Source organism: Mercenaria mercenaria, chromosome 5 (assembly GCF_021730395.1).
Source record: "Mercenaria mercenaria strain notata chromosome 5, MADL_Memer_1, whole genome shotgun sequence".
Taxonomy (NCBI): Eukaryota; Metazoa; Mollusca; class Bivalvia; order Venerida; family Veneridae; genus Mercenaria; species Mercenaria mercenaria.
In genome coordinates, this window is record NC_069365.1 from 7,568,094 (window position 1) to 7,593,127 (window position 25,034).

At 35.0% G+C, this 25,034-nt stretch overlaps 1 protein-coding gene across 5 annotated transcripts in view; it reads right to left on the reverse strand.

The window, feature by feature from the left end:
- Window positions 1-4,616: 4,616 nt before the first annotated feature.
- The window catches only part of LOC123558087 (interaptin-like), a 42,500-nt gene continuing 22,082 nt past the window's right edge, over window positions 4,617-25,034 (reverse strand). For 3 of the 5 annotated variants that reach the window (XM_053542595.1, XM_053542594.1, XM_053542598.1), the window contains 20 exons: window positions 24,808-24,962; window positions 24,044-24,082; window positions 23,435-23,558; window positions 21,709-21,826; window positions 21,321-21,426; window positions 20,852-21,086; window positions 19,709-19,890; window positions 18,822-19,076; window positions 14,855-18,001; window positions 14,416-14,589; window positions 13,804-14,052; window positions 13,467-13,538; window positions 12,983-13,217; window positions 12,465-12,629; window positions 12,061-12,196; window positions 11,739-11,869; window positions 11,114-11,415; window positions 10,656-10,898; window positions 9,218-9,337; window positions 4,617-6,634 (listed from right to left, as the gene is read on the reverse strand). In XM_053542595.1, the coding sequence (XP_053398570.1) occupies window positions 6,575-6,634; window positions 9,218-9,337; window positions 10,656-10,898; window positions 11,114-11,415; window positions 11,739-11,869; window positions 12,061-12,196; window positions 12,465-12,629; window positions 12,983-13,217; window positions 13,467-13,538; window positions 13,804-14,052; window positions 14,416-14,589; window positions 14,855-18,001; window positions 18,822-19,076; window positions 19,709-19,890; window positions 20,852-21,086; window positions 21,321-21,426; window positions 21,709-21,826; window positions 23,435-23,558; window positions 24,044-24,082; window positions 24,808-24,962 (6,248 nt within the window). In that variant the 3' untranslated portion in view covers window positions 4,617-6,574. Of the gene's footprint in view, window positions 6,635-7,595; window positions 7,625-9,217; window positions 9,338-10,655; window positions 10,899-11,113; window positions 11,416-11,738; window positions 11,870-12,060; window positions 12,197-12,464; window positions 12,630-12,982; window positions 13,218-13,466; window positions 13,539-13,803; window positions 14,053-14,415; window positions 14,590-14,854; window positions 18,002-18,821; window positions 19,077-19,708; window positions 19,891-20,851; window positions 21,087-21,320; window positions 21,427-21,708; window positions 21,827-23,434; window positions 23,559-24,043; window positions 24,083-24,807; window positions 24,963-25,034 lie in introns of all 5 variants that reach the window. The other 2 variants (XM_053542596.1, XM_053542597.1) reach the window with 2 other exon arrangements.

Consider the following 25,034-nt stretch of genomic DNA (forward strand, 5'->3'; position numbering starts at 1 on the left):
GTTTCAACATTGTAGGTCAAGTGGTTCTCAAGTTATTTCCAAAAAATGATTTTACATGAACAGGCCACTGTGACCTTGACCTTTAAAAGACTGACCCCAAAAACAATAGGGGTCATTTACTCTGTATGAACAATCATCCTATGAAGTTTCAACATTCTGGGTCGAGAGGTTCTCAAGTTATTGATTGGAAATGGTTTTCCATGTTCAGGCCCCTGTGGCCTTGACCTTTAACAGAGTGACCCTAAAATCGTTAGGGGTCATCTACTCTGCATGACCAATCATCCTATGAAGTTTCATCATTCTGGGTCAAGTGGTTCTCAAGTTACTGACCGGAAATGGTTTTCAATGTTCAGGCCCCTGTGACCTTGACCTTTCACAGAGTGACCCCAAAACTGTTAGGGGTCATCTACTCTGCATGACCAATCATCCTATGAAGTTTCAACATTCTGGGTCAAGTGGTTCTCAAGTTATTGATCGGAAATGGTTTTCAATGTTCAGGCCCCTGTGTCCTTGACCTTTGACAGAGTGACCCCAAAATCATTAGGGGTCATCTATCCTGCATGTCCAATCATCCTAATAAGTTTCAACATTCTGGGTCAAGTGGTTCTCTAGTTATTGATCGGAAATGGTTTTCAATGTTCAGGCCCCTGTGACCTTGACCTTTGACGGAGTGACCCCAAAATCAATAGGGGTCATCTACTCTTCATGACCAATCATCCTATGAAGTTTCAACATTCTGGGTCAAGTGGTTCTCTAGTTATTGATCGGAAATGGTTTTCAATGTTCAGGCCCCTGTGACCTTGACTTTTGACGGAGTGACCCCAAAATCAATAGGGGTCATCTACTCTTCATGACCAATCATCCTATGAAGTTTCAACATTCTGGGTCAAGTGGTTCTCTAGTTATTGATCGGAAATGGTTTTCAATGTTCAGGCCCCTGTGACCTTGACCTTTGACGGAGTGACCCCAAAAACAATAGGGGTCGTCTACTCCAGCAGCTCTACAACCCTATGAAGTTTGAAGGTTCTAGGTCAAATGGTTCTCCAGTTATTGCTTGGAAATGAAGTGTGACGTACGTACGGACGGACAGGGCAAAAACAATATGTCTCCTAGGGGAGACATAATTAGACAATCTCAAGGAATGTACGAATTTTGATGACCTCGAACCAGGCCTCATTTTAGACCAATAGGTTAAACTTTATCCATAACTGAAATTAGCCATAGACTATACACACTCTTCTTAACAGCGCCGAGAGCAACTGGATATAAAATAGGTATTGTTTTTCACGAAAATCCCATGTCTCCCACACCTGCAGAGATGATAAACTCCGGGGAAAATCTCTGAATCACAGCATTCAAACCATGAGAATTTGACAAATCAAATGTCACGACTCCACTAAAATCAACAGCTGTCTGTTGGCAGCGCGCTCGACTATTCGAATCATTGATAGAAGTATAGGGTCAAAATATTACCAGAGCAGGGTTTCCACTGACCCTAATTTTTTTTCCGCCACAAAATATCGAAGTCAACGACACATAGGAGGAGGGGGGCGTCCAGTGGGTGTATTCTCCAACACACTTTGGCAGAGATTTTCAGACAAAAGAAAAGGAATAGATAAGACAAACAATGTACCTGCACTTGTGGATTTTGATAAGTCTTGTACTATATGGCAATGTGTGGCCATGTTGGTATGCAAGTGTTCAAAGTTTCAAAGCAATATATCAAACAGTTAATAGACAAAATATCTAATGGTATGCGAAACTTAACTAATTTCTATGTCCAAAAAAAGGTCCATAACTGACCTAAAGTCCTTATCCTAGGTAAGTAGACTATGAAGGTAAACAAGTGGTCAAAGTTTCAAAGCCATATGAGGTCGACAAACAGGTTAGGCAAAATACGGACTGGTACAAAAATTTAACCGATTTCCAAGTCCAAAAAGGGCCATAATTCAGCCAAAGTAGTTGACAGAGTTATGTACTCTTGCCTACAGATGGGACTCATGATGATAAACAAAAGTTTCAAAGTCACTTGTCAAATGGCTTTGACAAAACGTTGACTTATATGAAAACTGAACCAATTTCCAGTTCCCAAAAGGACCATAATTCAGCCAAAATACTTGACAGACTTATGTACTCTTGCCTATAGATGGGGATCATGATGATCAGCAACTGTTCAAAGTTTCAAAGCCACATGTCAAATAGTTTTGTCAAAACATGGACTTGTACGAAAACTTTCCAAGTCCAAAAAGGGCCATAATTCAGCCAAACTCCTTGACAGAGTTATGTACTCTTGCCTACTTATAGAAATCAAGATGATAAACAGTTGTCAAACTTTAAAAGTCACATGTCAAACAGTTTTGTCAAAACATGGACTTGTACAAAAACTGTACCAATTTGCATGTCCAAAAAGGGCCATAATTTAGCCAAAATAGTTATCAGTTATGTACTCTTGCCTACAGATAGAGACTGTTATAATAAACAAGTGATAAATGTTTCAAAGCCATATGTCAGACACTTTACACAAAATGTGAACTGGTACGAAAAACTTAACAAAGATTTCTAAGTTAAAAGGGGCCATTACTCAGCCAAAATCCTTAATGGAGTTTTGTACTCTTGCCTAAAACTGGACATGGTTATGGTACACAAGTGTTGAAAGTTTCAAAGCTTTATCTTTGTCAAAATGTGGACTGGTATGAAAAACTTAACCAAGGTGTGATGCAGACACCATGTTGAGTAGGATAGCTCTACTTATTTTTGGAATAATCGAGCTAAAAAGTAATCAGGACATGACAGTAATATACACTACTATGCTTCACACTAATCACTTGTGAAGTTTGGTGAATATCAACCAAATTGTATAAAGTAAGTAGTGTAGACACTGTAAAATATGGCAAATCAAGGGCCGTAACCGCTAACAAGAGGATCATGATGACCTTGAATCGCTCACCTGAGTTATGAGCCATATGTTTAAAATGGCAAACCGATGCTAAAATATTAGAAAGTAGGCCAGTAGGTCACATTCATGGTCACTGAAAGTCAGTTTTAAGATCTATGTGCAAAATTGTACCTGTCATCCAAATTTAAAGGCTGTATCTTAAAAACAAGTAGGTCAGTAGGCCAAGGTCAGAATCAAGTGACCCCTAATTACTTGGGGTCATCAGGTAATTATAATTAAGCAGTCTAGGAAATATAATCTGATAATTTTTTAAGTATTTATTTCTATATAACTCATATAACAAGTAACCCCCAGGGCTTGGCCTCTTTTCACCCGAGGGGCATAATTTGAACTAACTTGTTAGAGGTCCACTACACAATGTTACATACCAAATATCAAAGGCCTAGGCCTTGAACTTTCAGACAAGAAGATTTTTAAAAAAAATTCCTATATAAGTCTATATAAAACTTAGGACCCCCAGGATGGGGCCTCTTTCACCCCAGGGTAATAATTTGAACAATCTTGGTACAGAACCACAAGACAATGCTACATACTAAATATCAAAGGCCTAGGTCTAGTAATTTCAGACAAGAAGAGCCCTAGGCCATGTGGTTTTGTACAAGAAAATTTTCAAAGTTTTCCCTATATAAGTCTATATAAACCATGTGACCCCAGGGGCGGGGCCATAATTGACCCTAGGGGGATAATTTGAACAATTTTGGTAGAGGACCACTAGATGATGCTACACACCAGATATCAAAGCCCTAGGCCCTGTTGTTTTGGACAAGAAGATTTTTAAAGTTTTTCCTTTCGGTTGCCATGGCAACCAGAGTTCTGCATGGAATTCAATTCTTTGAACAATTTTGAAAGGGGGCCACCCAAGGATCATTCCTGTGAAGTTTGGTGTAATTCTGCCCAGTGGTTTTCAAGAAGAATTTTTTTTTAGAAATAGTTGACGGACGTCGCACGACGGACATCAAGCAGTCACAATAGCTCACCTTGTCACTTCGTGACAGGTGAGCTAAAAAGTAGGTCAGTAGGTCACATTCATGGTCACTGAAAGTCAGTTTTCAGATTGGTGTGCAAAACTGTACATGTCATCCACATTTCAAGGCTGTATCTTAAAAAAAGAAGATAGTAGGTCAGGAGGTCAAGGTCAAAGTCAAGTGACTCCTAATCACTTGGGGTCATCAGATAATTATAAGCAAACAGTCTAGGAAGTATGATCTGATAATTTTTGAAGTTTTATTCCTATATAACTCATATAACAAGTGACCCCCAGGGGCATAATTTGAACAATCTTGTTAGAGATCTACTAGACAATGGTACATAACAAATATCAAAGGCCTAGGCCTTGAACTTGCAGAAAAGAAGATTTTTAATTTTTTTCCCCTTTCTAAGTCTATGTTAAATTTGGAAGGACAATTCAATATTCATTACATTCACCATATACTGTGGTGGCATAGTTTCTTTTTCTTTCAAAGCATTATAATTTTCATAATTTTTTTGATTGTTTGAGGACATTTTTCTGGGACGATTTAGTTTCAACTCTTACATTACAATAACACTTAATACTACGTGATAAAAACGAGATGAGGATTTTATTGTGAATGATACTATTCCATAGTTCAAGATATCTAGGTTATACTGATAAACTAAAAAGCAAAAGTAAACAAATCAGTACAAGCTCCATGTAGTTTATTTATAGCTATATCTAATCAAATATGATGTATAAAATGATATAATGATATATGCACAACCTGACAATTATTTTTTTAGGCCAAGGGTAGAACACCTTTATAAGTTTCTGATCTACACAGTCTCTAAGAATTGCAGAGAACATTTAATAAAAATGAACTTATAAGTACTAATTTCTGGTAACAATGATACTGAAATCATATAAAATATATTTAATTCTGATACAGACAAATTTTGTCGAACAATATGAAAGATTAATGTCAAAGGATTGTCAGTTTTCACTACACAAGATACTTTTTTATTACTGTAAAAGATAGCATTTGACTAAAATGTGACAAAAATTTAATGAACAATGATGAAAATTTCAGCATGATTTGAGATCACTAAAAGCACCAAAATAAACCCCAAGAAATAGTGTATACATACTGAACAGTCTAGCCTCGAACTATATAACACAGGCAGCTTCAAATACCTGAAAAACCAGCCTATACATTCAGTATGTGTGTTGGATCCAGGCCTAGACATTCCCTGGTACGAGTTAAAAGCACATCCATTTTTCCTTTCTTTTCTGGAATAATCACACACAGGCAAGCCCTATTTGAAAGAAAAATTAACATAAACAGACACACAGATTATGTTACTAGGACAACTGAATGAGGAACTGGAGAAAGTCACAGACACAAAGGAGTATTAAATTTTTGACAACATTACACCCATTAACTTAACAATTCCTGTACTCAACATGAGGTCCTAATATATAATATCAAACAACAAAATCTACTCTTCTTTTATCCAATGCAAATATTCTTGAATAGATATGAAGGACAGCAAATTTTCCTGATTATAATTTTGTCCCTGACATAAGCAACAGACGTGCTCACAGGATAAAGAACACTTACAGTTACACATCCAGGAATCAGTAGCAGAATAAAGCACATTCACGTATTTAATCAAAAGCTGGGACCAGTGTCATCAATGCATCCATACTGTTTGCTTTAAAACCCTATTGCAATTAGAGAAACTGTTAGTGAACAGTATGGATCCTGACCAGACTGCGCAGATGTGCATGCTGGTCTGGATCCATGCTGGTCGCAAATGCACTATGTAGATTTTCTCATGGTGCGGCTCAAGTGTTGATGATTACGAGCCTTATATCTATTTTATATTCTAGTCCCTTAAATATAAGTTAGTGTCTATTCTTTCTATCCCTTTAAAATAAACAGTCCATGTTCACAGCACTATCTTAATATCTTAAGTACATTATTTACAATGGTAAAAATATAACACGGAAAAAAAGTAATGCCACTGTTCAAAAACAACAATGTGACTGCAGTTATCGTGCCATTTGAAGAAACAAAGTTAAATTTCTATATTAATACGAAGTCACAGATTTTCAACATTTCCCAAGTAACCTAAAGGTGCACACATAGATCAATGGTTTGTATTTTTGTAACTTTAATAACTTGTAGATTGTATTTGAAAAACAAATATGAATATAGGTTAACACTGCATATACATACAACACAAGTGTCACATTAGAAGAAGACAGAGAGTGTAACATTTAGAAAAGAGGGAAAACTGAGGACTACAAAATACAGCAAAGACAACACTTTTATAAATTAAAACATATCACTGTTGACACAACCATGTACATATTAAAACAGGTTATTGGTAGCTACATTTTAATTCACTACACTATAAAATCTATAAATATTTCTTTATACATGCTGGATTTTCTAAAAAGCCAGTTCATGTGTTTTCTCCTTCTTCGTTAGAGAAATTATTTCTCAAGTCAAACACTCTGTTTACTTGCAAGGTAAGAATACACCTTAGGTTATACACAATATATACAGATTTACACTGAGCTGTTCTTTACACAATATTCACATTGAAGTCCAACTGGATTTTAATATAAACACTGCAATACCCTGCTTTTCTAGTTCATACACCAGTCTGTAAAATGTTCCGTGTACCCAGGGGCTTTCTTATGTAGGGTTCATTCTGAAATGGAAAAAAAAAAACATTTTAGAATCCTAGTTATACAAAAAAACAAACTGTATAAGATTAACAATGACTGACAGTTATCACACAATGCTGATCTATTCTACTTTTATTATACAATGCTGATAACTACTTTAAGACAAGTAAAAGTAATAACTTTATACAAAACAAGTAAGTGACAAAACTTGTAACCCTGGCTTAAATATCAAATTATGCCCATAACAGTATCATTTATGGAAGCCAGCTAGAGGCTATCTAACTGACATGTAGCTGCAAAATGGTTACATGTTAATTAAATAATACAGGAACAAAATTATAGTTAGTAGAAACTTCTTAGAACACAAACTGTGAAACAGCTTGAGACTGTAATGCTGGAAAGAAAGAAAGCAAGTTATAAGATTGTTTGCTGAAAGTGAAATATGCAAATGTCTTTGTGTGTTATTACCTATGGATTATTGATGTAACACATTTGTGTGTAATGTTAAACAAAGTCCTATCATACCTCTCGAGAAGTCGGAACAATAATTATTGTAGTACAAACAAATTAAATAAAATTCACGTATCAAAGAGTTTTTTTGTCTATGTGTATGGTTACTATTGTCCTCTGTATTCCCTTTTGTTAGGTTCATTTTGTGACATTGTATGCCACTTATTCATACAGGTTTGTTTGCCAGTTATTCAAAGAGGTATGGTATAAACAGTGTCTGTCTTGAACAGGTAAGGGCAAAATTTATGACATATCTAAAAGTGCAAATATGTATTATAAGTATCTGTTAACTATTTTGTCACTATATGACATTTTGACAAATTGTTCCTTTTATCCAATTTTCAATACCACTCATTAAATTCTTTCTGCCATGCATTTTGCCCATCAATTTTACAAACATGTGGTAGTATATAAGAGAAGAAAATCTGTGATATAGAACAGTGACATGCATGCTGAACTGCAAGATGAACGTACCATTTTCTCATACTATTTCTCCTGTGTAGCTACAGGTAAAACAATTAAGACAGGAATGGGGCAGAATCATACAAACTGATCCAACATGCATTTGTGCAAGTAAACTACATATGAGGGACAAGTACATGTATATACTAAAATACATTGATTAATTATCAAAGAAACTATTGAAAACAATGTTCCCTAATTACGCCACACAGAAATGCAAAGGACAGAAATTTTATCATAAAACAAAGGAAGGGATGTTGTTATGAAAACCTTCATTCTTCAATTTTACAAATACTTCCCATAAAAACAGTTGTACATTCATTAAAATTTGATATTAAACATAATGTCATGCTGAAACATCATATCAATACATGTATATGCTTCACATTACAGATATATTCATACACTTGTTCCTAAATGACATCTTTACATCACATCTACATTAACATTTTCAGGAAATTAAATATAATTGTGAATTAAAACATATTATCATCATCCTCATGTTGGTGATGAATATTTCTTCTCGACTTTTTCAATTTCGGGGTTTTAATTTTCGTTATTATACGACTTAATAATTTCTTTGGTGTATTTCCAGCTGGTGGTTTGTTTCCAAAATCTAAATCATCAAAGTTCTGAAATGCATGACTTGGTTCATTTTGTAAAAAGGAATGAACCCTGACTGGTGTCATAGTGGCTAGTCTCAGACGTTTTGGTGTTCCTTTATATTCGGACACTGAGGAGCTCTTCCTCATATTCACCTGGTTTATTGAACTATTCATTTTCCTGGTGTTTGGTGTGTTCCCTTTGAACTTTGGACGTGTTGACTGACGATAAAAGTCTGGAGAATTGTGAAGATGTCTAATGTGACTGTCTGAGCGTGCAGAGTAGATTGACTGGTTATCTGTGCTATCTAAACTGTTCTGAGGAACATATTCACCTGCTACAGATAAATGTCGGTTAAGTAGTGGGGTAGACACCATTGACGGACCTCTTGGCTTGACTGGTGGAGGAAGAAATTCTGGGTTAACATTTTCAATTTCATCATAAATATGCTCTGCCCGCTCAATACTGAATGTTGGTAGGGGTTTATTCTCTATTTGTGATATGTCTGGTCCACAATGTGTTACATCCAGTTGGCTTGAACTTGTCTGTGTTGCCATGGTGACTGCAGATGCCATTCTGACTTTTGGAGATGGTCTCTTAAGATTCATGGATGGTGTAGAATTGTATACAAGGCTGCGTTTAGCACCATGTGATGCTGGATCTCTAGGTGGCAGTTTGGTCTGAGACACCAACTGTGTAATATCTGTATCGGACATTACTTTTGGCACTACAGGAACATTGGATTCATTTAACCTACATAGTCCATTCATGCTGGTACTCTTACTTAAAAATGGGGTTTCCCTTTCGGACAGCTCCCCCACTGATGGACAAAAGTTGTTTCTTTCCCGTGAAGTGTATTCTTTAGATACAGAGTTATTATCATTTTTGTACTGAGATTTGCTCTGCTCACTGCCTCTTCCTTCAAAGATATTCTTAAGGTTCAAACAAGGTGTAGCATTCCTACTTGAATTCTGCAAACTGAAAGTGGTAGGAGTAGATCGTTTTTCAAACATGGTTATAAGATTACTGACCTGAGAGGATGAAGGTGGTTGCTTCTGTATGAATGCCTGCTGACGTGTGAGACGATTGGAGCGGCCCAGGGAAAGTGGACTGAACCCGACATTGAAGGCAACACTCTCCCGCTTTGTTGACTGAAAAATTGGTAAAAAGTAGGGATGGGAACGAATATCCGAATATTCGAATATTCGAAAATCGGTCGAATATTCGAATATGAAAATCAAATTCGAATATTCGTAAATTATTGTATATTTTTTTTTCAAAATAAGTATCATTGATTTTGGGTAACATGAGCATGCTAATTCTACAGAATAAAACCATGTCATGTTTGTTTATCGCGTATCAAAAGATGTCCAATTAACAAGAAAATAGCAATGCATAATTGGCAGGGGCCATTGTTATGGATTAACAGTTTGCAACAGACCCCAGGCGTCAATGTGTCAGATGCATGTCAAAAGATGTCCAATTAACAAGAAACTTGCAATGCATAATACCTGGGGTCATCGCTACGATTTAACAGTTTGTATTAGGCGTAAATGTGATATCTTTTTATCTTTTGTTCATTTTATTGGCACCTGTTTTATGTAACAAGTTGTAGAATTATTTTTTTTCGAAAACAACACCAAACTTGTAGATATTGTCGATCTTTTCACAATATTTGTATGACGTTTCAGACCATCCGCAGGATCGGTTTTCATCCGCCATCGGCCGTATTCGAATTAAATTTGAAGTACTTTATAATAAAATCAAGAAATAACATATGATTGATGCATAAGTTCATGTTGAAGAGGTTTAAGTCTGCCTTACTTGCTTTTAACACGACGATTTTTACACGCCGATTGAAAATTTTCAAAATGGCGGCGGTAATACAACAGCGCGTCACGTGTTTAAATGGGACGACCTGCTATTTTTAGATAAAATGCGACGGTCTAAATATAAATCGTTTTGATTTTTTGTATCATTTGAAGCTAAAACACTGAATTAGTTAAATCTGTACATGATTTATTCTGACATAATCGTGAAATAAAACGCTAGGATCGGCAGGTTTTGCTAGGTAGGAACGGGTTACCCGAAACAAACATTTTTTGGCCTTATTACGTACGATGATCCACGCTTTAAACAAATGAATACGTTGTGTATATGCCAATCACTTAATAAGAATTTAAAGCTTCCATTAAAACAAACCGAATATTCGAATATATTCGAATATGGCAAACCGAATATTCGAATATTGATTTCAGTATTCGTTCCCATCCCTAGTAAAAAGAACAATTTTTCCATATCATTGTGCATTATAAACTCTCATGGCATGTTCATGTCTTCTAGACTTCTTAAATAATTCTACCATTGACATTTGGATAAATACATGCTCAAGAAATTTTAATAATGCATTGTCATGAAACATGAACTAAAGAAAGACTTAGCCAGCATGCAAACCACTGTCTGCAGTACCTTTTTGCCTGAGCCGTTATTTGAACGAGTGTCCACAGTAGTGTTCCGTTTAGGTGTGTTGGTTTTGGGCGTTCTTTTAGGGGTTCTCCTGCCACGTATTGACAATGGGGTCCGAGGTGACCTGGAATTTGAACCTTTCCCAGAATTTCTCCGAGAGTTTGGTGACTTTGATCCTTTGGAGCTCCGACGGGAATTAGCAGGAGTGGGAGGCCCTGGCTTCTGGTAGACACATCCAGTCTTTGCCTGCAAACAGATATAAATTCATTTTACAGAAGTGACCAGCTACCTGAATACCTTAAACTGAATCAAATGAAAAGTAGAAATTGTCACCTTCACAGCAAAATTTGTATAACTCACTACATTACAGGTGCTAAAATATCAGTCTAAAGCAAATCCAATAAATGAATCATTGAAATTGTTTGTAAAAACACAATTAACATCTTATTTTCTATCCATACCTGTTTACTTGTTTTACTATCTGCTGAATCACTCCCGGAGTCTGCACTGTCCCAACCTTGTTTTCTTTTCCTACCACTCCCAGGCTGCTGACCCTTAATGTTTATCACAGTATCATTACTGATAGTGCTCTCCCTTAGTGCGTCATCACGGAATCTTGACGGTTTGTAGAGCTGCGTCTCAACAGGGTATGAAGTTTTTAAATGTGAGGGACACATTGTGTTCCTGCGTGATAATTCACCAAGACGGCCCCATTCAAATTCCATGGGTTCATCTTCACAGTGGAATATACCTCCTGTTCCTTCTGCAATATATAAATATTTCAAACAGTTAGACAGATAATAGCATACCTTTAACTGTTATATTTGTGAGACTATTCTAAGAAGAAAATTTATGGTTTTAATCAACAATCGATACAATATATATAATGGTTTAGGTATATCTATTTATCTAGGCTTAAGAAAGGCACTGAATGAACTGATTCTTATTTGCAATTAAATAATAAATTCTATCTTAGAACACAACTACAGCAACTAGAACCCACAAAATAGAATCCATGACCTCACAAATACATGTTGTTGTTTTATGATGAAAGTAAAAATACAGTATAATAAATTATGAGCTTACTTGGAACATTAGACTTGCATGAGTCAAAGCTGGTAATACTTCTGTTTAAGCTGACTGCTGACTCTCGGGACCTCAGTCTGTAGGCCAGGGATGTTGCTGAACCTATGCTGATTGTATCTGCATTGTCAACACTGAAATATAACAACATGTTTATCATTACGTTTTAAATTCCACCATATTACTGTTAGTATGTAGTATGCAAGCACTCGAAACTGATCATTAAATATAGCCTATCCATTCTTGATTAAATTCAAAACTTGATTGAAAATGGTTTTCTTTTGTAATAGCAAAAGAAATGATACAAAATGAGATAGTTAAATACCTGGAGACTGTAGAACTACTGACGGACTTGCTGATCCTTCTGCGGGAACGACTTGCTCGTGTACCAGGGGTTAATGTATCATCATTCTCCTGATCAAACACTGATGTGTTCAGCGGCACTGACGACGGATGATTCTCTGTAAATTTCAAACATATTTATGAAAACTTTCAGAAAACAATGACAGCTTTTCACACAAACTAAGGTTACTAAATTGGAGCAACAGAACACATTTACTTCACAAAATTAAAGTTTTATATTTTACATAAATATAAAAGCAAATTCTTTAAACAAACATACTAAAACTTCCTTCTGGAAAGAGGATAATTAGACATAGCATATGTTTTTTTTTACAAATAATCATATATTTATACCATTTTATACTAAATGCACATAAAATAATTTACCCATGAAGCTGGCATCATCACAGTTATCTCTAGATGTCAGCATTTTATTGAAGTCAGATGGATCACCAAGGAACACACTGCCACTCTTCTCAAGTTGTTGTTTGTATTCTTTTAACTTCCTGTTTGCCAAGTCCAGCTGTGTCTCGAGACTTCGCATCTGTTTACCTGGAAATCATCACATAAAGCACACCTGTTACAATACTCTTCAGATCTCTCACATACTGTTTTTGTTCCATACAGTATTGCTTCTAGTTTTTATACTAGAAAAATATCTATAAACTCAACAAAAAATTCTCAAGTGAGCAGTACATAAATAAAGTTAAATAACATTTCAAATGCAGTGTCCACACATAAATGAAAACTACTGACAATGTAATTTACTAATAAACTATAATCACTCACATTTAATCACACTGTTGTATGCTTTTCAATGTCTATTATGATAAACAATGCATTTACTAATTTCATACTTGTATGTAAACAAAAAGTTGACAAGATTTGAATGTATTTAGACATACCTAGTGTTTTATTTTTCATTATTTCCATGTTAAGTTTATCATTGAGTGGAGTATATTCATTGATGAGTTTTTCCTCCGCTCGTTTGTAGTAGTCAAGTTCTTTGTTCTGTGTCTCAATCTGTTCAGCCTGCTTAGCAATGATATCTTTCTTCTTGTTATAATGTAGCTTATACAAGTCTGTGTGCTCCTCTAACTTCTTACGCTCAGCCTCTGTTGCCTTCAAAGTTTCTTCAACCTGAAATGATTTGTACAAGTTTTATTAAATAACGTTCATAACTCTTCCCAAAAAGTGAATTCATTTATGATCATTTTAAACTGCTAATTTAGGCAAATTCTTGTTTCTTTTGTATATTTTTCTGTTGCTGCCTAAATAGAATTATCGGTTTCTCCTTTAATAAGTAAGTATACTACAGAAATGAATAACAAAATTCTTTCATCCTTTCTGGAAAACAGAAATAGACTGTAGATGCAACATAAGCCATACCTTGAGTAGTTCTGCATTTTCAATTTCAAGTGTGGTCTTCTCTTCTCTAAGTACACGTATGTTGTGTTCATACTGAATAAATGTATCAAAACAAAATGTTAACAAACTGTACCATCTAAGATTCTGCATTTAGTCTCTAAATAGATAAAGGCTGTATTAAATGATTAACATTCAAATGATCAACAAATGATAAATAAGCGTTATACATTATAAAATGCATTTTGAGTGCGATACTTATGACTTATCATCATTGTCCGATACAACTCTAATTTCTTGTCTGGTATAAATTTATCTAAAAACTAGTGTTAAAACTTTTACAAAAGGAATCAACATTTACCTCTTGTTTTAGTTTAGTGTTTGTCTCCTGTAAAGTGTTACACTGTCGGATCTGTGTTTGCAGGCTGTTGTTGAGTTCCGTACAGCGATCACGTTGCTGCTGATTTTCCTCCTTCATGTGACGCTCGTCCTCCAGGAACGCTCGCAACCGCTGCTCTAGCTCGCGATTCTTCTCCTGCAAGCGATCGTTCTCCACACGTAATTTCTCCACCTGCTGTTGTCGCTCTGTTTCTGATTTCTGCATTGCATCCTGTAAAAATAAGTTTCATGCAGAAGCATGAGCACAATGTACTGAATGCAAGATTTATGATTTTGTTAACTGTATATCATACTGGCAAGGTGAAGAAAAGATTGCTAAATAAACACAAATTTTAGTAAATGCAGAACATCCATGTGAGAAATACTACTGCAACATTTTAGTGGAATCTAACAAGAATTGATCTTAAATGGAACAATAAGTTTTTTTACAATAAGACCTCTACCTTATAAATATACCATACGAGGTTCTTGACATGGATAATGTATGTACTTGGACTTCCATTCAAATGAAGACTATTTTTATGACTATGGAAAAAACCTTTTTCCAAATAAGTAATTAGAAATGTGTACTTACATAGCATTTCTGACTAGACTGCAACTGCCTTTCAAGTTCAGCTTTTTCTAGTTCCAGCATTCGTATCTTGGTGTCCATTTCTTGTCGTAGTTGAGCTATGGTAGCCTCCTGAGCAGCAACAAGTTGGTTGATCTGTATTTCTAACTGACGCTTCTCTTCTTCCACAGCAGCTAGCTGAAATATACATCATTCAACCTTGACTAGAAAGTAATTGTTTCATTTATAACAAAATAATTCATATTATTGTCAGAGGTAAATATTTCTGTGTATTTTCTCTAATGACCATCTTTTACATAATTTGCTATGTATTTGGCACTTCCTTACTTAATGCAACAAATCTGGACGTTGTTTATTTTTGAATGTATGAAGTTTAAAATTCTTTTAATAGATTCTTTTGTACAAAATAAAAAGAATGCAAGTTGAAAATGTATAGAGTTACCTGTTGTTGTTGACTAGAGAGTTCTCCTGTCAGTGTATCATTCCTCTCCTGAGTATACTCCAGCTGTCGGCTCAGTTCTTCCTTCTCTCCCTTCTCGTGACTCATACTCTCACGGAAACCAGAAAGTTCCTTCTCACTGGCACTTAAACATTCTTTCACTGAGGTTAACTCTGTTTCAAGTGTTTTCAAATGTTCAGCCCCTGCTTCAAGTTTCTGATTCAGTTCTGTTTGTATATTGCTAGACTCTGTCAGCATTTTCTCATATTCAGTCACTTTACTTGACAAAACCATAATTTCACTTTGACACTTGTTATTTCTTTCTCTTTCTAAATTACACTGCTGTTCTGCCATTTCCTTCTCGTTTTTTACAGTTTCTATCCGAGTCTGCCAATCTTCAGCTGTTTTCTTAATATCCTTCTCTTTTGACTCAATGAGAGTCTCATACTGGCATTTCATCTGTGAGAGTCGTTCTTTAAGCATTGTATTCTCCCCACCAAGCTTTTCCTCCATGTCACACACCATCTGCTGGTAGTTCACTCTCTGTTCCTCGATTTCAGTCTGAAGCTTAGATATTTTTGTTTCATAATCATTGTTTGTTTTACAAAGAATGTCTCTATGCTCAAGTTTCATTCCATTTCTCAATTCTTCAAGTTGGTTTGAATGCTGTTTCCTAAGTGATTCTATTTCATTTTTCTTCTCCTCTCTTACTTTTTCTAACAGTTCACTGACAGCACCTTTTTCACTTTGCACTCTTTCTCTTTCATTTGTTTCATTCAATAAAGAAGAAGTTACCCTTTCAATTTCAGCTAACTTTTCATTTAGAATCTTTTCCAAATCACAGATTTTTTGTTCAAGTTCCTCTTTCTTATCAGAAGCCGATACGTCTTTCTCTGCTGAAGCTTTCTCTATCTCCTTCATTTGTTTCTCATGAGCTTCTCTTTGAATCCTCATTTCCTCATGTATAATTTGTATTTGTTCTTTCAAGCTATGTAATTCATTTTGAATACTTTTGTTCTCGTTACTTTCTTTTGCTAAAGCTGAATTCAAACTATCAACTTCAACAGCTCTGTCCTGAAGAACCTTTTCTAACGATTGTGTTTTCTGTTGATAAGTTTCTTTCTGACTGCTAATATATAGATCTTTATCCTCTGAAATTCTCTCTAATTCCTCGACCTGTTTCTCGTGTGCTTCCCTCAGCTCTTGGGTCCCTGTAGCATACTCCTCCTCAAGCTGTTCACACTGTGACCTCCAGTAACTCTCCACTTCCACCAGCTTGTCCTTAAGTTCTGCAATTTCAGCTTCAGTCTGTTCACTACACGTAGATAACTTAGACTCTAATTCACTCTTCTCAGTATTCAGAGCATTGAGCTTACTTTCACTGCTTTCTTCCTGGCACTTTAACTTTTCATTCAACTGAGCAATCTCAGTTTTCAGACTTTCTACTTCAGTGTCTTTCTCACAAATAACAGTATCTAATTTCTGTCTTAATTCTTCCATTTCTTTTTCACTTTGTGTTCTGTATGTGGAATACTGTGAATCTAATTCACTCTTCTCAGTACCAAGTGTACCAAGTTTGTTTTCAGCATCCCTTAAATTTGTTTCTATTTGTTCAGTGAACTGCGCAATCTGTTCCTTAAGTTGAACTATTTCCTGATCTCTTTCATAAATTACCTTTTCTAACTCCTTTCTCACTTCCTCCCTTTGATTCATCATGTTTTTCATTGTGTCATTATCTGTTTCCAAGTTTTCTAGGGCAGAGTTCATTGATTTCTCAACACCTTTCAGATAGTCTAGCTGTTGACTCATAGATTCTATCCTAGTACTCTTCTCATTATTTGAAAATTCAAGCTCTAACTTTTCACTTTCTTTTTGTTCTATAGTCTTCACTAGTTCTGCAACCTTTTCAGAATGTAATTTGTTTGAATCTTCTATTGTTTCATTTATTTTTTCTATTTTAGCCTGTAATTCACTCATTTCATCTGCATGTTTTTTATTAACTTCACACAATTGAGATTCATGTTCTGCCTTTGTGTCTTCTGTGTCTTTGGCATGCACTGCTTTTTCCTTGTTATACTGATTTAATTTAGAGTCCAACTCTTCTTTCAAAAGGCAAACCTCAGACTTTGATTCCTCTATCTGACGATTAAGACAATCTTTTTCTTCACTATACTGAGTATGAACAGCCCTTAACTCTTCATTTAATTTGCAAACTTGAGCTTTTGTCTCCTCTAACTGCTGATCCAGGAAGGCTTTTTCTTCATTGTACTGGGTTAGCAAGTTATCACACTGATTTTTTAATGACTTTGTGGTTTGAGCAGCTTGTTCCTGGTCATCAGTTAACTGTTCCTTTAATGATTTAATCTCGTGTTCATATTCAACAATTGTTCTGTTTGCCGTCTCCAAATCTCCAGATAAACTTGCTGTTCTAGATTTAAGCTCTTCAATATTTTTGTTACATTTCTGGATATCTTTTGTCTGCTCTTGAACAGCATTGGTTGAAGTCTGCAGCTCTTCCACTACCTTTTGTCTCTTTCTTTCAATATCTTCATTCTTTCTTTTCAGATCTTCTATTTCCTGACTCAGCTGAGTTTCACGCTCTGTAAGCTCCCTATCTAACCTTTCATATTTCACTTGTGACTTTTCCTTTGTGCTATCTAATTCCAGCTGCAGCTTACGTACTTCTAAATCTGCTGCATTTTTTTCTTTGGAAATTCCGCTCACTGTTTCTGTAAGCTCTTCAATTTTAGCTTCCATTTTTGTTCTGTATTCCGAGTATTCACTGTTCAGTTTTTTCAAACTGGTTTGAATCTGCTCGGTGGTCATTTTTTCTTCAGTAAGATCGGTATTTAGCTTTTTCACAGTGTTAGCATTAATACTTCTTTCCTGTTCAAGTTTAATAGACAATTCAGAATTGTCCTCATCCATATGTGTCACCTTTTCCTTCAGTACATTCATTTCATCTTTCAACAAAGTGTTTTCACCTTTGAGTTTGTCTATTAATATTTCCAATTCACGTATTGTGCTTTTCAATGTCTGCTCACTCTGCCTAAGTTGGTGTTCTGAGTTCATCGTGTGTGTTTTTACCTCATCTAGCTGTGCTATTGTTAATCTACGATCCTCGCTGACTTTCTTCTGATCGTCCAGTTCCTGTTCAAGTAAATGATAACATTTTATTATAAATCTGAAAATTCAAGAAGTAAATACTATCAAATCATCATTTTTCAAAACGATGAGGGGTGGATGTGTAAATTTGCATGATTATATGGATGTGGTAATATAAATCATTTAACCCTAACAAAACTTGTCTCCCTTTCTTGTAGTATTTTTCACTTGCTATCTTTCAAGTTTGAAATCCATGAAATAGTGTCCCTATATAATAGTAATTTTGGCCTAAATCATTAAATTTTACACCCATCAAATTAAATGTTTTCTTTGTATATGTCACTGCAGTTCAAAACAAGAGCACCACCTACGGGTGCCATCACTCGTCTGCAAGTGCTGGTCAGTATGTAAGAAAAGTTATAGTTCAGAATTTCCAAGTACAAAAAGGACAATAATTCTGACAAAATGCAGGTTAGGGTATGGTTCTTGGCTTATATACTCAAAGCTGTAGCTCTTAAAGTTTTTGGGAAATGGTGGACCTAAACAAAAATCTTAATGCCGAGGATCAAGTGATGACAGTACCTCGTAAATGTTTTTTAAAAATCGGACGAGCTAAAAAGGTATGTTTTAAACATTAATGTTCACCAACATTATATACACTTATTTTGAATTCTGATTTTGCCCCTTGTCCTCTAAAGAAGTACTATTCAAAAGAAACATTTAAAATCAATTAAAATGTAATGAAACTGGTGAACCTTATACAAAATATTAATGTCGGCTTACAGCTTCAAAACAGCTTCTCACATGAAGAAACCACATGAACTTCAGACAATTACACTGAACTCTTGACTTTCAAAAGACTCACCTGTCTTGTTAACATCAGTTCGGTCTGTAGCTGCGACAGTTCCTGTCTTAGATTTTTAACAACTGCCTGGAGACTATCCTCATTACTCTGCAACTTGCCTACTTGACTCTCCAAACCTCGGCACTTCTCTTCTGTGTTAGCGAGGTCACATTCTAATGTCCCAATACGACTTTCAAACTGCCGCACACTACAGGTCAGCTTCTCGTTATCACTCTCAACATTCATCAGCTGTGTTTTTGTTCTAATGAACTGTTCCTTGAAAAAATAAACACTTTACATTATTCATAGACCAACCAAGTCTTTCTATTTTGTTGCTGGACAGATTGCATATAAAAGTAATTCTAAATACTAGAAATACATTCCACAGCTACGGCAGAATGTCGACCCGCACACCTTGGCTCTAAGTGTGACTTGACCAGACCTAGGACCTGGTTCTTTGCATGACACTCCGTCTCATAATGGGAACTTCATGCCTAGTTATCAATCCCCCATGCATGACCAAGAATCCTGACAAACTTCAATTTGACCTCAACTGTGACCTTGACCTTTGGATAGGAACATGGTTTGCACATGACACTCCTTCCATTGAGTAACAGCATGCAAATTAAACAAGATTGTCCAGCATGCAAGTGTGATCCGACAAAATCGATGGACGCACTACACAGACCCGTCAAAAGTGACTACTAATCGAGCTCACTGACGGCTTACAAAAAGAAAACAGAAGTAAAAAAAAAAAAGAGAAAAAAGCATATTATAATTCTTCAAAAGCAAAGAATAATGCAACTGTAAAATACAGGACTCATCACAGCAAACAAGTGTGTGAAGTACTGATTTATTCATATTTAATCTGGAAATACATTACCCCTGTAAATACCAATCATACTTACTTCAAACGTTGCCTTTGCCTGTTCTGCCTGTTTAAGTTGTTCACTGACACTGTGATGTGTGACTGGATCTATCCACGTAGATCGTAGCTGATCATACTCCCCCTGTAACTCTGATAATCTTTTTTCTGTGACAACATTCATCGACTCTCCACTGTACATAGGAATACCCGCACTAATGCCACCTGTAACATGAAAACTTCAGCATGATTGATCTTTTTTCTAACTTTTATGTTTATGATATAAATTTGACTGAAATGAGAAGGCAACACAGTTTCTATGTTAATTCATTCTGAAAGGGACTTCTTAAATTTATTAAAGACTGCAAAATAATAATCAAAATCGTCAAAAACAAGAGCAATTACTAATAAAATGGCAGCCATCTGGTTTTCTCAGCAATATAAAACTGAATGGCATATTCAGTGCATCTTTAGATATTAGTTATAACTGTATTTTCTTACTTTTGAAAAATAATTTCTGTACATTTTCCAACAAAAGAAATCATGGACAGTTCCAGTTCTTGTCGATAAATTTAATCTAACTCCCCCCTCTATTGTTATTCTATTCATACCAAGTCAAGTGCTTACAAACAGTATCACAAACAAAACACATGTGGTCTGTTGTGTAAACTAGGTCAATTGTATTTGACAGTCCCGATTGGACAGTCTGTTTTATGTAAACATTAATTACTGACAGTTTTGTATCCGTCCATTATGTTTAATATCTTAAAATCAAGAAACTATACAAATAAATCTTTTTACAGCAATGTGTAAAATGACATCAGAGAAGCACTAAAATGGCTGCCTCATGTTAGCCATTTTCTTAATTTTAAAATGCCTTACCTCCTTCTGTACAAGACCAATTTTAAAATTGTTTTCAGCATCATGAATGGTTTAACACTAGCTTTCATAAAGGTCAACTTATTGTTGATCATTCCTTCCCCAGGTGACCCTACAGGTAGAACTGAAGACGCACTTGGGTAAAATTGCCAACCTTTCCCAACACAGGAGGAATGCTTCCTTCAAACAACCAGAGCAGCACTCGAACTCACAGAGGTGAGGGACAACTGACTTGATGTCAGTGAACTTAACAACTCAGCAAAGAAAGCCCCATAAAAATATTGTAAAATAAATTACTTTGACAAACCTTGATTGTTACCATATAACTCCTCTAGTTCTTCTTTCTCTTTTTTCACTGAGTTGTATTTTTCCATACAGACTTGACGCATGTTGTTCACTTCCTCTAGCTGCTGATGAAGCTGCTCTACCTCATGGTTACGATGCTCCAGGGATGCCTCAAGCTCCTTAATAGTCAGCTGTTGTTTATGAGATTGTACACGATATGTTTCACTCGTCTTTTTCACTGAATTCAACATATCCAGCTGCAGGAAAAAAATAATAATACTGCTGTTGTAAACAAAAAGTAAAAGTTCTGTGCTAGAAATGTTTATAAAAGATAAAATAGGTACATACCAATCTATTTATCAATCACTAATCTATGTATATGAATCAATAAGCTGACAGTCAAACTAGACAATTCTACAATGATGGGCAAGACATTGCTCAAATATGTAAATTTTGTTCAAAATGAATAATAACTATAAATGGAAACCAACCTCATCCCTGGTTATTTTCTGTTCTTTCAACATGTTGGAAATCTCACTTTCTAACATCTGATTTTGTTCTCTGACGGCCTGCTGCTCATTAAGACGGGACTGTAAACTACAATAGCAAAAGAAAAAGGGTTCAATCTTTGTGAACAGAAAATATTCATTTTTAAAATCACTAAATTTCAATTCAATATCAAACTATTTCACATTATATTTAAATGAAGTCTATCAACAGTGCATTATCCATAATAAATATTTCAGATAATAAATGAATAAATAAATGTAAAGTTTCTTTTAGGCAAACAGAGCATCAAGTATCAGTGTTTAATGTAACACAACCCAAGCATATTCTATTATTTTCTACTGTCTGTGGTATTTGAAAACAAAATCTTACTCTTTGATATGAGATTCGAGTCTCTCACGTTCTATACGCAACGCCTCCAGTTCATCTTGATTATCCCTCAACTTGCGAACCTCCCCGAGCTGTCTCTCAAGTTCTCGGATTTTGTTATCTACAAACAGAACGCATAATTAGGTAATAAACATAATTTCTATAGAATCTTAGTTAAGCATATAATTACAAAGTCTGATAAGAATTTTTCAAAATGCTGTAAGAAAACTTTTAACAGTACTGAATACTGACATCTCATAGCAAAGTCCAAAATCAATAAACACTAGAAAATGACAGCACACAGAAAATTTGTCTTTTCCCTATCAGTCTGACTGTCTTATTCCTATAAAACTACAAGAGCAGTTTATCATGTCTGACATCTTGGCAGTGGGATATAACCATTACATTAACCCTTTACATCCATACAGATACAATTATTGATATTGATACCCAAACACTCAGCATTATCTGACACTATCTCCAACAGGTTATTGCAGAAAATGCAAATTTATACCTGTGTACTCAACAAATTAGTCTATAATACTTGTTTAACCTTTTATTTCCAACAAATTATTTTAGAATTAATTTCTTCTGATGGTAATTTCAAAATTTGTGTAAATATTTTTCACATAAAAGCACAACCTAAGACCTTACAAATTATTAAAATTTTAGCTTTTAGCATGTGATACAACAGAAAAAATATTTTTACTGTTACAATGCAAAATTTTTTTAAACTAAGGTAATGAAAGACTGAAAGGTCTATTTAAGTGATTTCAAATACAACCCATTTAATTATCATTAAATCTACACCCTACCAAACTTTCAGAACTCATAATCATAAAATTTAAATTAATTACAATTTTTGATAAAAGCACTGATCAAAACCTTCTATAAATTTTATCCACACATAAATAATGATGCAAACAACACCCCAATTGCTTTGTTTTGACAGCTTCCATAAACACACTTCCAAGGGTTCCAGGTCAATTACTAAATTCCAAGTTACAGTAAACTAGGGATTTAAGGGTGTTATGGTAACCACACCTTTATACACCAATCTTATGTCTCACTTTACATAATTTTCCATAGTTAATATAAATGCAAATAAAACTTTTTTTGGTCACCTATGTATTTTCCCATCTATAAATAGCTGCCAATATAATAAATTTCATGTGATTTTATCAGAAAATGCCACCTGAATTAAAGTATAATTATAAATAAATTACAATTATACCACAATTTTTCTAAACTGATCTTTATTAACATTTAAAACTTCCCAAAATATGCTTTTGTGGACTTCTTGCAAAAAAATTTATTGGTATTTTCATTAAACACAGTGAGTAGAATGCGATAAAAGAGTATCTATGATAATGCATAATCGTTAAAGGATTAATCATGGGTAATGCTAGATGCGTTAAAATATACTATGGGTAAAGGTTAATATATCCATGATATTTAAGAAGTATTTATAGAAATTTGACACCGACATCATTTTAAGTATGTAAGACATCAGTTAATCAAACTGACTTTGAAAAAAAGCTTACATGTGGTAAAAATCATCTTGCATGTGTTCTTCTGCATTAAAATTGATTAAACTTGTTGAATGAAAATGTGATTGAGCCTCACATTTTATTCAACCAATTTAATAAATTCAATAAAAATGGTATGTTTAAAATGAAGCATTTATTCTGAATTAAACAGTCAGTAAAAATAAACGAGCAATTTATACCTTTTTCGATCATTTTCTGTCCACTTTGTTCCAGATCATACTCGAGCTCTTGTCGAAGGTGTTTCTCATTCTGGTGCTCAAGGTCGAGACGTTTATACTCCTGGATCTTCTTACGCAGTATCGCCTTAAATAAAAAACATCTCTTAATATCTAGGTCATTTTCCAAAGAACAGTTTCACATTTGAGTCTCTTATAAAAGTTTACAGTGAACCAAAAAATTGAGTAGAATTTACAAAGACGGAACTGTTTTTCTCTTTGCCACTAATAGTATTCAACCAACAGTCCACTCAGCAAACTAATTTACAATACTACTGGTCTCACTGTGTATGACACACATGTAACACATCTCACAATTCTGACAATACTTGATTCATCATTGCATACAGACACTTCATCATCCATCATTTAAAAAAAATAATTATAATTTTTAGTACCTGGCTAGTGGGTATTAGAAACATGAAGCAACTTCAACAAAAATGAAATCAATAAACTTCTTATGACAACTAAATAAATGTTAAAGTTTGTGCATGTATTATTGTAATAAATTTCAGTGCAGTTATCAACACAGAACATGTCCATGTGAGTATTAGCGTACTATTAAAGTATCACCTCCATTTGTTTCCGTTTGTCCTCCTCACGCGACACTATCTACAATATTAGCAGCTACCTATACTGAGGGTACACAAACAGCATCTTGCTTTAAAACTCACATTATACTAACTCTCTTCACTTCCAAGAATTGTTTTCATGGAATAGAAGACCATGTGAATCCAGCCAGCAGTAGCAGTTTAGGAAATCCTACAGCTTATAATTTTTGTCTGAGAAAGAATTCCACCAAATTTGAACAAATCTCAATTAGACAATGGGATTTTCTTATAACGATAGCTGACACAAGTACCCTATCTGAAACATGCTGTCTGACATTGAGAAAATAAATGTATGCTTTACTGAGTAATGACAAGGTCACATCCATAAAACAATGCAAAGTTCATAACACTCCAGGCTCACTCACTCTAGCTTTTTCTTTCCGACAATGTCAACAAATCCAAAATACATAATTAACCTTTACCCTGCTAAATTTCTAAAATGGACTGGTCCATCATTCATTTTGGGCAATATCATTTATTATCAAAGGGGTGTTCACTGAAAGTTTACTGACTGAACAGCAAACAGTGCAGACCATGATCAATCTTGGTCTGCACTGGTCGCAAAGGCAGAATCACCTGATGCCAGCAGGCTTAAGGTTAAGCAAAGAAAAAAATCAGAACAGCAAAAGCTTCTAGTTCTACAAAATAATGCATTGTTAGGAAAGTCGCTGCTAATAAGTATCATCTTGATTTGAGTAAAATGGAAATATGTGTTACTAGACTTACCTTCTGTGCAAGCTGCGGTGAATACATCAGTGCTCCGAGTGGTGTTACTGGTGAGGATATAGACATAACACGTAGTGGTGACGATATGTCACGAATGTTGATACCGCTGGTATTACCCGCCTGTGGACTGTTAGAATACATGGCAAACACGGAATCTGTAACAGAAATCAGTTTTAATTTAAATTTACTGCTTAAGTACAGAAACAGTTAACAACACCTATACTATA